Here is a 14,774-nt window from a genome sequence, read left to right on the forward strand (position 1 = left end):
GGAAGGGGGGGTCATGAGGATTTTGGTGTGTAGGGGGGGAGTTAGCTGACCCTACAATAAAGACCATGACAATAAAGTCTACTTTCACTGTCCTTTACTGCAGTGTCCTGCTTGTGTGTGTCGCATGCTGCTGCTGTAATCTGACCTATGTGGTAAAATCAATACAGCCTGATGTTCTGATAATGTACTGACATCAGTGAGGGTCCGGGGGTGGGGGGGTGGGAGTTCAATCCTCACTATGCTTACAAATAGACAGACTGACAAACACTGGTGTCTGATTTCGCCAAGCTGTGTCGCATCATCAAGTTTAAAACAAAACAAAACACAGTGGAGCATATAAAGAAAGTCATAATTTAGTCACAGGTTAACTTTTTTTGAGTGGGTGCGTATTAAAGGCATAGAAGAAACAATTTACTGCAAAGATTTTGCAAGATATCTATTACTATAACAAAATTACTCAAAGTTCTTCACCCACATTTTTCTTTCCATTTGCACCAAATTCAAATGGTTTATAATAAGAATTCTTCATGATAGATCAAGTTAGACTTTGGAACAAACTATTCAGTGTTCACAGTAATTCCTCATGTATCACGGTTATTTGGTTTCAAACGCACTTGTGATAAATGAATTTCCGCAAAGTAGCATTTCTTATTTACAGATCAAATATTTTCATTGTTTCAGTGTAGAAAACCTGTCTATGACATGTCTAAATACAGTTTCTAAAATGAATAAAACCCTCCAGACATGAGAAATCACTCCTATAGTTACTTTTACACTCATGTTATCAAAAATATTTGATATAATGACAGAAAATAAGACATAAATAAGACAATAACGTTTGCGCAGACAGAAAGTGATGGTGAGGGTTCAGAGTTGGTGAGAGTTATGTGGGCCAACTGTAGTTTGTTGGGGGATATTTCATACCATCAACAAAAGTATTTGTGTATTGTTTTAGTTAATTTAGCTATTTTTATGCTTGAACATGCTTAATTAGCAAAACAATACATACAGTTTGTTTAAATATGCATGATTTATTAATTAATGTATTTTGATAACCGCAATAGTGTTATATAGTGGCGAGGGATCACCGTATATCCAGTTTCTACTGTACTTTAGGCAACAAACCAGACAAAATTCTGTAATACAAGACAGAAATGTCCTCATTACTCAACCAGGAAGCAACATTTTTCCTTTTCCACCTGAGACAATGGTGCCAAACAATGGCTGTGCATCCCCACATTGGATGTCACTGTTTGCCGCTCGCATTGTTGCAGGGAGTGTGCTGAGCAGGGTAAACAGTCCAAAGTGATTACACTGACCAGGTCACTGCGCACCTCTGACAGTTGGCTGACAGGTAAGTCACTCCTGTCAATCACTGCCTTGCAATGTGACAGCTGTGTTTGTGTCCATAACTGAATAATAACAACAAAAATAATAACAAAAAACTGACCGTGAGATGCTGGAAGAGCCACGCCCTCATGATATTGGTGGCCACCTTGGGGAAAATGCCTCGTTTTTTCTGCCTCTTCTTATCCTTGTCTGGGTCGTCGTCGTCGCCTGTGCCGGGCGATGCCACGCTGTTGTCTAAACCATCTCCTGGACGGAAAACAAGGCCTGGGTTAAATAACATCTCATAATCTAAAACATAAATACTGCACAGGCAACTAAAGCTTGACTTATGAAGGATGGGATAACCCGACAAATACCACACTTGATACCTAAGAGTGATGCTAAAAGCACGCAAGCTGGGGCTCAGTGAATTTTCCAGAGAGAATCCAGTGTTATGAATTGAAGATATGAAGGCAGGGGGTTGGATTTAGATGGCCTTAGACAAAGGCCTGTGCTGAGTGAGGGGTTTACACTGAGACCGGGCCGCTGTTGTTCTATAGCCCACAGCATGTACATGGGGACGAAGGGGGGTTAATCACTGTGGTTTTATGGTTGGACACCAGATCTACAGTAGGAAGGAGGAAAAGGGAAAAGAATGAAGGAGTACAGTAGAGGCTGTCATTAATTCAATTACATTTGCATGCTTGACATAATGTTGGGCTTTTTTTTTTATCTTGTGAAGAAAGCCAAGGCAGTCGTGCACACATGAAGTGAAACACTGCCCAGCAAAATTCCACAAATATGGCAGACAGGCTGGAAATATGCAGCACTTTACGCAAAAAAATCGTATTTCCCGGTCTTGGTAACACTTTTTCTACATAGTTTAGCTCATCCTTATCAACCTTAGTTAGGTGCGACTTATATATAAAAAAATACCATCATTATTATCGACAGCAGCTATAGGGCGCGCTAGGCTAACGACACAAGAAGCATTCAATGGATTTTGTGATGCAGAATGAGATTGAGAGCTTGGTGAACTTTTTTCTCGTTAAGTTGTGCGTTGTTTTAATCTATTCAGTGGATTTATAACTGTAAATGCATCACGTTAACATACCTATTTAGCCTCTAGTTCTTGGTGATTTTGTGTAACTGAATAATTTTACAGATTAAATGTCTGTTGTTGAATATTGTGAAATAAATGTGAAAAATCCAGTTCCTCTTAAAAATAGTACATTAAGCCCCTTCCGCCTCCAGAAAATATGTAATTTTGCAACAAAGTTCCATACTTTTTGTGCAATTCTTTTCTGAATTCTTGTGCATAACCGTATCATTTGGGACATTATTTTATGCAACATGCATATTTAAAGTATGGATGTGATTTGAGGTGATGCACCGTTGCACTTCAATGCACATAATGGACTTGTTTGCCTCCACTCCCCTCCCTTGCAGCTACTCCACCCTCAGATTAGCATGGCAAACCGGCGTAAGCTTGGCCCGCATTAATGTCCATCAGTGTTTAATTCCAAGTAGGAAAACCAAACAAAAAAAAAAGCATTCCTCTTTAAAAACTGAAGTTTCCATCTTTGTGTCCCCTTTTTCTTGTTCCTCCTTCCCCGTTGCATTAATTGTGCATTAGCAAAAAATGATTTACTTTTAACAGTCCTAGTTATTTTTTTCTTGCCCGCGGGCACAGATGCCTTGAAAGCCTTCCTTGAGGGCATCTAAATTATGTATCTGAAAAACTCCTCCACTAAGGCCGGAAAGGACCCCGGAACATTCTTCAAATTCAAACTCGCATGTCCGCCCGTTTTTGGAGAGGCGTCAATCACAGCCACCTATAGGAGCCTTAATCTGGCATAAATATTTGAACTAATAACCTCACTGGTTCTGTAATCAAATGCAAAATAAATGAAGAATACAAGGACAGCAGGAGCAGCAGGGGCCCCAGCTCCTCCTCTGTTTCTTTTTTCCCCCCTTTCTGTTTTCCTTCCACATCATTAGTGCAGAAGGCGAAAACAGAGAAGTGCCGACTTTGCACTCCGTGTGAAGTTAAAGAAGCAACAGCCCCTCTGAGGGACATATGGGAACACAGAGGGGACGACCAGGGAGGTGTTGTAATTGTAGAACGGACATTCATTAGCGGCCAATGCCGTAAATCCCGCGCTAAGTACGAATCCTTGTTCAGGAAAGCCTAAAACAATAAACTGGGGTCTACTCCGACTGTGAAGGGAGGGGAGGGCTTCCTGAGAAATGCGACCCACGCGGAAGTCAACATGAAGCACTGTTGAATTTTAAACACCCTCTCCCTGTTTGTTTGCTTTTTTGTGTGCGTGTGTTGGTTTTCCGACACAACTTTTCAAATCCCCTCTCCTGCTGTGAGCGGTCAGGCCTCCTCCGGCGAGAACGCACACAGTAGCCAAAAGGCTGGCAGATTCATTTTATTGACGTTTCCATTTTCACTGCAATGTGATAGCCTTCGCCACCTAACCACCGCCGCCCCCTCCGGCCTGGGCCATGCAGGCCCGACCCGTGCGTATTTACAGAGTGACCTGTCACTTCATTACCCGCTATGCTTGTTGCCTCCTGTCTCGGGCTGTGATGGTGAAACCGGACTCTGAGGCTGTTGGCTCCTCCTTACATGGAGGTCACAGTTTTATTTGGAGTGTGTTCAAATTTAGTGTTCCCAAAATGATATCTAGAGTCACTCAGTTTCTTTGTTTTGTTGGATATTTTTTTACAGTGCATGCACTGTTAAGCCCATAATTATTGATACTCACTATGTAAATGTGTCATATAATTAATGCAATCTCTCCTACCACCAGTTATTAATGACCACACACACAATACAAATACAGGAATGCCTTGTTTGGTTTGGTTCCAGACCCGGCCGTGATAAGTGAATTTCCACAAAGTAGGATTCCTTATTTATAAATATTTTGTAGTTAGAACATAGAAAACCTTCTAAACATGTTTTAAAATATTATTAGACTCCCCCCATCAACTTTACACTGGTATTAAACAAGACATACTGGACAAAAGTAAGACATCACTTGGACTCTCACATTGGAATTGGGAGAGAGTTCTCTGTTGGTTTTTGTGTTTTTTGGCTATTGTCACATGTTTTTAATGGAGAATGCTAAATTTAGACTGAGAATACAGAAAATGTGCTTAAATATGCATATTACTTTACTAATATTAGGCCGTAGTCAACCACAAAAAAAGGATAATTGATTAATTTACTTTGAAACGCAAAGTGGCAAAAGACGAGTGTTAACAGAACAACTCCAAAGAAGTCACAAAGTCCACAGTGTGATGACTCACGCATGCACAAATACATTTGTGCAAATCGTGTGTCATAATACGATGATTGATGTGATCTCTCCTCCCACCGGTTATTGATGATATCGGGCACCATGCAAAATAGAAATAAACAGAACAACTCAAAATGAGTCAAGGTCAAACATATAATTCATGCAATCGCTCCTCCCACCAGTTATTAATAATAGCCGCCACCTTGCATAATACACATATGTCGTGACTCTAAATAAGTCCTACAGTATGTAGTCCCACAGTATGATGAAATGCTCACACGTGAGCGCACAACTGCAACACACATGAAATACAATCAATGCAATCTACCTCCCACCAGTTATTAATGATATATTCCACCTTGTTAATAGAAACGGAATGACTTCAAATAACCCACAAAACTGCAGTAATGTGTTGTACTATGACTTGATCGTGTGAAGGTGTACACGGCCCACATTTGAGCCTGGCTGAAGAGTAATGCGGATGGGGGCCAATGGGGGCAAGGGAGCCCAAGGCCGGGATAGTAGAAATTATGTTAAGGGTAGGGTAATCGCATGCCATTTTATATTGGGACAGAGTACATCTGGCAATACATGATGTATTTTACTTAGTTTGACGTGTGAGTTTTGCACACCCTGTCCCATGGGATACAATGTGGTTGTCTACGGCCATGCATTTATAGTTATGAAAACAAATATCGTGCAAAAAAAACAGGTGGCAAAGACAAAGAAGGATTGGGAAGGAGTAGTAGAAGGGAAAGAATAAAGAAGAACTTGCAGAGCCTCATTACATCTAAAGGAGAGCTGGTGCTTTGCATCCACCCCCACCTCCTCCTTTCTTAGGAGTGAGAGAAGGAACGCTGCAGGGCAAATTGTCCCAAACGCTAATGGCTTCTGACTGTTCCCTGGCAACTCTGCCATTCTAACCTGTGTGGATGTGCACGCTGGGAAAAAAAGTAGGGAGAAGTGGGGGGAAGAAAAAAAAAGTGTAGGGCAGAGCAAGGGGGAAGCGTCCCATCATCTGGCCATGTGACACAGATGGGGGTTGGCTATTAGGAGGCAGCCAAAAGGCCTCAGGGAGCTGAGGTGCTGGAGTGTAGCCCTAGGCGCTTTTGGAAAAGCAGCACCCTTGGAGACAGAAAAAAAAAACCTCCCTTCTCCCGCTTCGCCCCCCCTTGCTCCTTCTTCCTTAAACAACTGTTAAAAGTTTTGTGCGGATATCCATCCATGTAAATACGGTCTAACAACACAAGGACAACAGCTAGCAAACAACAAGAACACATTCCACACTCATATATGCATTCCCTCTCAACTCATCCACCACTGGCTAGTTATTAAAAATGCATCCACATACAGTATATTTCTCTCTGTGAGTAAATTGGTCTCAGGGCTGAGCTCATTAACGAGTCAAGAAGACTGTAAACACGATGCAACTCTTGCTTAGCTCTTGTCGGCAACATCCAGGGGCTCACCTCGGAATTCTCTTGCACAAAGAATTAGGATAGCTTACAATGTGTCCCACTATCAGCGAGTGGACCACGGGGAAAAGGGGGCGGGGGTTAAGTAAGGGGTGTTGCAATGACTGCATAGATCATATCCAAGGGAGTGGGAGGCACCCTGTGATGCACACTAGGCTAGTTTACACAGTCACGGGTAATTCTCAACCAATCATTGACATGTCAAAAAACAAGTATGAAGTTATATGGGTTTTTTTTGGTCATGCATGTAAAGTGGAGGCATGCATTAGTGCGTCACGGTCAAACTCCGTAATAATGTAAACTCCGGATTGCATTACATAGTTCTGTTAAATTTGACATTTTCTGTAATTCCACCTTTTCAAATAGGCTCAAATGAAAAAATTCCTTCATTCATTTTCTACCGCTTATCCTCACGAGGGTCGCGGGCATGCTGGAATCTATCCCAACAGTCTTCGGGTGAGAGGCGGGGTACACCCTGGACTGGTGGCCAGCCAATCACAGGGCACATATAGACAAACAACCATTCACACTCACATTCATACCTATGGACAATTTGGAGTGGCCAATTAACCTAGCATGTTTTTGGAATGTGGGAGGAAACCGGAGTACCCGGAGAAAAACATGCAAACTCCCCACATAGATGCTCGAGGATGGAATTGAACTCGCTGTGTGGCCTGCGCTCTAACCACTAGGCCCCCGTGCAGCCCTTCATGTGCCTTATGAAATGGAAAATCCTTAACACAGTGGTCAGGAACTTTTCTGGCGAAAAGAGCCATGAAAGCCAAAGCAGTGGGAAAATCTGAGAAACCCAGCTTGGCATTGTCATTTGAACACTAGAATGATGATGTCACCGACCCGCCGCCGCCTCATTGTCGTCACATGACCAGAAGTGAGCTTTGACGACAAGTCAGGATAATATCTGAATATTTGGACGGACATAACTCACCTCAGTCAACATTCTCCTGATATTTTGTTGTTTTATAGTCCGTAATGACTTGAAGAAATAATTCTATTTCTCGAACACGGAATACTACGGACTAATGTGCATTTGTTATTTCTTCTTTTATGGTTTGGAGTGTCTGCGTGCCTGATCACAGCGCCACATGTAGGTGTGCCTTGTGTATTACATCGTCTTACTCAGCGATACGTTCCCATCTGGCAGTGTGGACACAAATCCTAAGAATTTTCCCGTGTGAACAGGGCCTTGGTTACATCATGATTGTTTCCATGTGACCGCCACCAATATCGCCATCCCCTGGCCTGGCATGCATACTGCAGCACAGCAGTTGAATGAATGGTCCAAAAAACCCACACTCGGTAATCCACTCCCCCAAGACAGCCAGTGGTGCTTTTACTATTCATACAGCTATACTGAGTAGTCTTTACACAGGCTTCAGATGTTGTGCTGTGCAATGACTCTGAATAGTGAGAGGCCCCCGGTGTTTGTTTCAGGCTAATGAAGCAAGAGTGTTGAGGCAGTGGCTTATGGAAGCGGTGCTTAAAGTGACTTATTACAGAGGGGGGCCCCTACCTATGCAAACTAGTCAGGCGTGGTGACGATAGTGGAGTAGATAGCCAGCTAGGAGCTATGTTATATAGGGGTAGCTCTTTTTTGGCATTATGAGCGCGCCATAGCAACCGGACCCCTCCCTCCTCTCCTTCCATCAACATCCTATTACAGCACCTCTAGCCCTGCAGCAGGCTCGGCCATAGAGAAGGAAGAGAAAAGAAGAGAGGGATTTAGGAGCCTCCCTTTTACCTCCTTTTTGGACCAACATAAGCAGCATTTAGCACATTCACCCCTCATTCCCCCACAAATGGTAGAGACGCTGTAGGGGATCCCGCTTTTGTCCGTCTCGTTACCTCCTTTTATTTACTCTGGATTTACGGAGGGGTCTTTGCCGCCTTTGGGACCACATTCTCAAGAGGCACATACACGGGCGTGCACAGAAGTGTTCACACTAAAGGAATGGCCAAAGATGTGTGTTGGTTTACACTGCCTGTAGCTATAAAATCATGCTAAAAAAGCTTCATATACAGATACAAACAAATGGTATCAACAATAAGTTTACACTATACCAGCACACTTCAGTTTATTTTTTTTTAAACAACAAAACTATTAAAAAAAAAAAAAAGATACAGGCCAATTGGCAAATTAGAGATGTGACTTGAAATAAGAAAAGTGGGCAGGATATTAAGAACATTTTTGCAGTGTGTGATATATGTACTTTCCATAACCTGCAAATCCAGTAAAGTTAAATCTTTGCCTTTTTGAAACGTTTTGGGTAAAGACAACAAATTGCATATTGGATTGAAAAAGCTGCAATATGCATGGCAATATGACCATAGCAGTTGGTGATGAATGCGAGACATAATATGACCGAGTGGTTTAATTAGCAGTCTAACATTATGTATTTTTCGGCAAAGTTGGCTTTAAGATGTTACACAAAAATATTGTAAATGGATAAAGACGACAACATTTAACAGAAATATCTGCAAACTCAATTCAAAAAGATGCAATATACATGCCAGACCTCTTGTCGTCTTTGTCTTTGAGAGGTTTCGACAGCAACATCAAACCAAAAGTATGTTAAAAAATTGAAAAGTTGTAATATGCATGCCAGGCCACTAGTTGGCAATGGATGTGAGCGGTTCTGAGCACATATGCCAAAAAGAACCCTATGGTCCGCCATTGTTTTGGTTGTGATGTATTCTCGCTCTAATGCTTTTAGGCTCAAATGAAAAAATTCCTTCATTCATTTTCTACCGCTTATCCTCACAAGGGTCGCGGGGGTGCTGGAGCCTATCCCAGCTGTCTTCGGGCGAGAAGCGGGGTACAAGCTGGACTGGTCGCCAGCCAATCACAGGGCATATATAGACAAACAACCATTCACACTCACATTCATACCTATGGACAATTTGGAGTCGCCAATTAACCTAGCATGTTTTTGGAATGTGGGAGGAAACCGGAGTACCCGGAGAAAACCCACGTATGCTTTGCACCACGCATTCATCTTGACAGTTGTAGCGTTGTTTCCAGTCTCCAAGATGCCATTTGTTGTGTAAAAAGGATTAGGTACTATTAGGTCCAGATGAATTTATGGTAATGGTAATGGTTTAATTTCATTTGAACATGCATCAGATTACAATTGAGTGCATCCCATAATCAGTTCACAGTTCCACATGTCCAAAAGGAGTAGGAAGAAGCAAAGGTTATTAAATCCTACCCCTCCATCTGGTACTTTTACAATCAGTAACTGTTACATTTGTTCACTTCCTGCTTTCCATAATACAGTTTAAGTTTTTTTTTTGTTTTTTTTAATAATGTACCTCGTACCAAAGTACGAGCAGATATGACTATACAATGACATTATGTGTACCATAGTAAGTGTCAATATAGTGATATATATAGCACATCATGAGTGGTTCAAGACTCTTCATCCTTGTATTTAGCAAACATCAACTGCCTGTATTTAAAAAGTACACTTACAGTTTGCTGTTCTGTAACCCAACACACCAAGTGGTCTATTTTCTATTTTCTCAATCAGATTTATACAGTACATTTTTAAGCATGTGCAACAGCATGGCAGGAGTGTGTGTGGGGGGGGGGGGGTGTTGGGGGGTTAACAGTGATTATTTCCTGATCTGTGCTTAAACAAGCGGCAGCCCCTCGCACTGGACCATAAAACAACAGCTTAGTAAACAGCGAGCATGCTGACAAATTGGTAGCGCTCGGGCCGCAGTCATTAACAGCCCTAAAAGCTGTCAGAGCAATTACAACAAACTCTCTCCTTCAGCAAGGCTCCCTGCCAAACTCAGATGTCGCTACCCACCTTCTCTGTGCCGCACCCCCCTACTCGGCTACACCACCTCCTACTACCACCAGGACCCTGGCTAAAGGCGAAAGAGGCAAAACCGCCACTTTTCCACCCCTCTCTCCTCCTCCTGAAGTCATCAGAGATGTGGAGACAACTTCAAACACAGCTGTATGTGCATCCTGGCGGTTACGACTCAGCGGCTCCTCTTGCATGAGAGGTAATGTTCAGTTGTCTTCCCCAAAAACACATCATTAAGTGTTCCCTTAATGAAGTGGAATAAGAGCTTCTAATTAGATGGGTTTTACGTGTGAGGAGCCGAGGCAGTCAGGCAGCAAGAAAGGCTGGAAGGGTTGGCAGGAGGGGTGGAGGGGTGTAGTTGCTCAACAACTCCTGCACCTCCCTACTCCACCTCCTCTAAGCCCCCTAACCCTGCCATCAGGCAGATATCTCTCTGTCATCCCTGGAATGCCGGAGATAAGTATCGCCTCTCCGCCGGTACAAGGCCTCTTTTGCCTCTTGCGGGCTCAGCGGTGACCCCGCCAAGAACATCCCTACTAACCAAAGAGTTGGAGGCGAGGGGGTGGAGTTGAAGAACGAGTTTGGCTTTTTTCAACTTTCAACACCAAAGTATGCGCATATGGGCATATGTTTCAGCTTCTCAGAAGTCCATAAGGTAGAGGGAGGACTTCAGCATGGTCACCACTTGCCCAATACTCCATCAGCGCTATAACAGTCTGTGCTTTCCATACAGACACCTGAGATGAAGGAGACCACCCCAAGCATGCATCCTCACCTTAGTTACAGCTCTAATACTATCTCTAAAGGCGGACAAAGGCCTGGTATGTTTCGTCTTCTTACTCAGTTGGTGCCGATCACACAGAATAGCATCACAAAAAAAAACAAAAAAACTAAACGTAAAGGACTTTAAGACTTTTTCACAGCAACACCAGTTGTCATTTGGGAGCAGAAGTTAGGTTTCCAACTACAGTCACAACAGACAGTGTTGTATTGGGACAACAGTGAGTGCTATCACACAGCCACACACCAGGAAACATGATTGGGGAAATTTGAAATTCACACCGCTGACCCGACATTGTGGACTTCTTTTACATTACCTCTCTTGTATCTCAAAAAAGTCTGGGTTTCCACACGCCTCTTTCGCAACAAGATTTTGCAAAATTGATGTAGTGGTCTACCCTTTTCACACAGAACCCAGCAAAGGCAGAATATTGCTACAACGGTGCATCCCTAATGCTGCCCTCTGTAGCATGTCAGTGCTGGTCACACAGAACATCAATAAAAGGCAGGAACCACAATCTTTCTGCTGTTTGGTAACATAAATCAGGCTTCTAAAGGCCACATCACTAACCTCTTTCATACAGACATCCCGTAAAATGGTTGTAGTCGCTCGTCTGTGACTTTCATACAGAACCCAGCATAGGCAGGATATTGAGGATAAGATAACTAGATGGGTCGGCTGTGATACTACAACTATAGAGATGGAAATTGCCAGGTTGACTTTGCTCACCCATACATGTCGGTGTAGTTTATACAGAACAGCGACACAGGTAAACAGGCAGAAAAATTCCAGCTTAAAAGCAATGTGAAAGGGTCTTGCATGACCTATTCTCTCTATTACCCCCATAAAGGAGATTAGTTCTTAGTTAACAGGATTTTCTGTAATTATATAACTAAATATAAATATATATTTTTAACATCAGAGCTCTGTAGACTTAAACTAAATCCCCTATAGTCACCTTTAAGCCCCTATTACCCAATATAGTAGCCATAATAAGCGAAAATAAGACATTTAAAACATAAATGAGACTTATGTTTATGTGTGTGTTGCTGTAAATGTGTTCAATTTTTATTAATTTTTTTTTTTTTAAATCAATGAGCGGTGGTGAAAACGATGGAAGGAGATGAAATAAAGACGTGTTAAAAGCAGGCCCTTTGCAGATGTCAGGAGCTAATTTGCATGGATGGCAAAGGGCTAAATTGCGGGGGAATGGTTGAGGGGTGGGGGTTGGGGGTTCACTCTACACTCTGTATGGGGAAACTAATAAAGGGAGTTGTGATGCCCATGACTGCCCCTCACTCAGACGACAAGGATCAGCGGCTAATGAAGGGCTTCGGGTAGAGCCAGCAGACATTTCACACTCTGCGACTCATGAACAACTCCACCCTGTTTTCTTGTCTACAAAAAACAACAACAACAAAAAAAGACTACTGCGCATGAAATCAGCTGTACTCCCGCCATAATGTTGATTTTCACAATAGAGCCTGGAGATACTTGCATGAAATATTAAAGCATGGGGAATCTCCAAAGCAAGCAACAATGGTCATTAATGCAACAAGCTGTTTTTAAAGTTTTTTTGTGTTGAAACAAGGCATAATCGATTTTAAAAATTTGATAAAAATATATCTTTGCAGTGGAAAAATGTACTAAAATCACAGAGTGGTACAATTTCGACCCAAACAGGTGGACGTCCTGATGGACAGTGGCACCAAAATGGGCCTCACTTTCCATGTAGAGCAAAAGCAATAACTGCATTAAAAGGTTTATAAATCAACAAGTCAACCATCAGATTCTAGTCCTCTCATCAACCGAATGCCTTAAGTTTTTTTCCCTCTCCTCTCTCTCTTCTTTTTTTTCGCTCTATGAATGTCCTGGAGGCAAAGGAACAAAGCGAGCAGAACTGATTACTGCGCTGTTGCCCTGCTCCGCCAGTCTAAACTCTGTTTGGCTTCCTAATGAGCTCACTAAAAAGCCAATTCATCACCCATAACCCCCCGCTCAACCTGCCTTGAAATCACACCCCCTCGCCCAAGTCCAGGACAGTCCCTCTAACAGACTTTTTAGGCTGTGTTGACAATGTGAAGCAGAAGTCGTGAAAACACATCCACGGTGAATAAAAAAACAAATCAAAACTACAGTGAAAGCGTCTATGGTCTAAATATGGTACATTAGAACTGAATAGACCATTAAATAAGGAAACTTATCACATGGAGCCACTGGAGAGGTCATCTTAAAACTGTGTAATATTAATATATACAGCACAGTACAAAAGCCTTAGACTAATTTTATTGACATAATGCTCCATGTTTTTGCAATTTGTAGGATTAGACTAAAAATTCTACAGCCGATTTCCACCAAACTTTGAAGAGCGGTGGTGCATGGACGGAGGAAGAATCAGTGAGAATTTTGGTGAGGAGGTGGATAAATGAGGTAATAACAATGACGCCCCCTTTTTTGAAGGTCTGGGCTCTCCTAAGGGACATCCAGCTACAAGGGGTCATGAAAGCAAAAATCATTTGTGCACTGAAAGGATATTATTAACAAGGGTTACTTGAAAATACATGCCAAAAAATATCACTGTAATCACTAAATCGGAAATAAGCACTGCACTGCGAACCAAGCCTCACTACAAGCAGTTTATTGGGCTACTGGTCACCAGTTTAGAGTATAGCCTGCCTGGGATTGGCTCCAGTTATTGCTTTTAACCGTTAAAATATGATGATTTAAAGATGTGGTAAGGAGAAGTGTCAAAAAGTGACTGGTTTCTGTGTAAGTATCTTGTAGTATCACTTTATTCCCGTAATATTTTGATTTTATTCCCATATTATAACTTTTCTCCAACCGAATTGTCCAAATATTACAACTTTAGCTTTGTAATTCTCTCATTTTCAAATTTTTCTGTGTCTTTTTCTTTGAAATGTAAAATGTACTTTTTTCTCTCAATATTTTGACTTTATTCTCATAAAATTACATCTGTTTTTTTCATTTCTACAGTTGTTTTTTTTTAATTGTGCAATGATTTCAACTTTCTTCTTATTCGTATTTTTTTCTCATAATATGATTTTATTCCCATAACATCATATTTTTTCTAAAAGATTTCTCTAATTTTTTTCTAAAAAAATACAACTTTTTTATCATCACATTACAAAAACAAAAAATTATATATTGTTTCTTAATACTTAACATATACTACTAAAATAACGATTCTCTTTAGATTACAACTTTATTCTCCTAATACTTTATTCTGGTGAAATCACTGCAGATTTCGTCATTTTTGCTGGTGGTGTTTTTTGTTCTGGTGAATTATATTTTTACTACTATTTCTACTAATTAAAGTGTATTAATTAATACATTTTCCTATGATACACATTCAAGCAAGATGAAAATGGTAATATACAGGTATTTGCTGGTAAACAACTAGAAACGCGAGGGAGTAAAGAGGGAAAATATTTTGATTAGGTGTAGGATAAGAGCTGGTTTGGAAGGTGTGTGTGTGTGTGTGTGTGTGTGTGTGTATGGTCGGACAGCGTAGGCTGGCTGTAAACTCCCACAGTTCCTCATTACACCGAGTTGAAATGATCCTCCCGACACCTGAGCTGTAACCAAGAGATTACAGAATTGATGAATCCTCCCTTTAAAATGCAGCTGTTTTATTCTGCTTTAGTAATTAATTCTTTTTCCGATAGCGTATTGATTAAGTGTAGCCCCTGATAAAGTTCAAACCCAGCTGGATCCCTGCGGGGACTTTGGATCGGGCCCCCGCTCTGGAGAGTCAATGAAAACTTCCTTCTTCCTCATCTCTGCCTGCATCGCTCTCTGCCAGTGCAGTTTAGCCTCATAAATTAGTCAGATCCGTCAGCAGTAGAGGAGTTCATACATGCATTGTATGCTCGCCTGCTGCTGTGTTGCTTTAATTCCATCACAACCATAACACTAGCACACATGCTGTTGCCCATATCTGCAGGTCTGAAATAACTTGTCCATAAACCATAACACAATGACATACTGTACATACAGTACTCTTTGGGAAAGACATTTTTAC

General features: G+C 41.7%; 1 protein-coding gene across 5 annotated transcripts in view; it reads right to left on the reverse strand.

The window, feature by feature from the left end:
- Nucleotides 1–14,774, reverse strand: part of meis2a (Meis homeobox 2a) — a 94,591-nt gene that overhangs the window by 51,009 nt on the left and 28,808 nt on the right. For 4 of the 5 annotated variants that reach the window (XM_058091432.2, XM_058091433.2, XM_058091428.2 and 1 more), the window contains exon 8: nt 1,451–1,596. In XM_058091432.2, the coding sequence (XP_057947415.1) occupies nt 1,451–1,596 (146 nt within the window). The remainder of the gene's footprint in view (nt 1–1,450; nt 1,597–14,774) is intronic. The other variant, XM_058091429.2, reaches the window with a different exon arrangement.

This window comes from Doryrhamphus excisus, linkage group LG14 (genome assembly GCF_037039965.1).
Source record: "Doryrhamphus excisus strain RoL-2023G ecotype Guam linkage group LG14, RoL_Dexc_Guam_v1.1, whole genome shotgun sequence".
NCBI lineage: Eukaryota > Metazoa > Chordata > Actinopteri > Syngnathiformes > Syngnathidae > Doryrhamphus > Doryrhamphus excisus.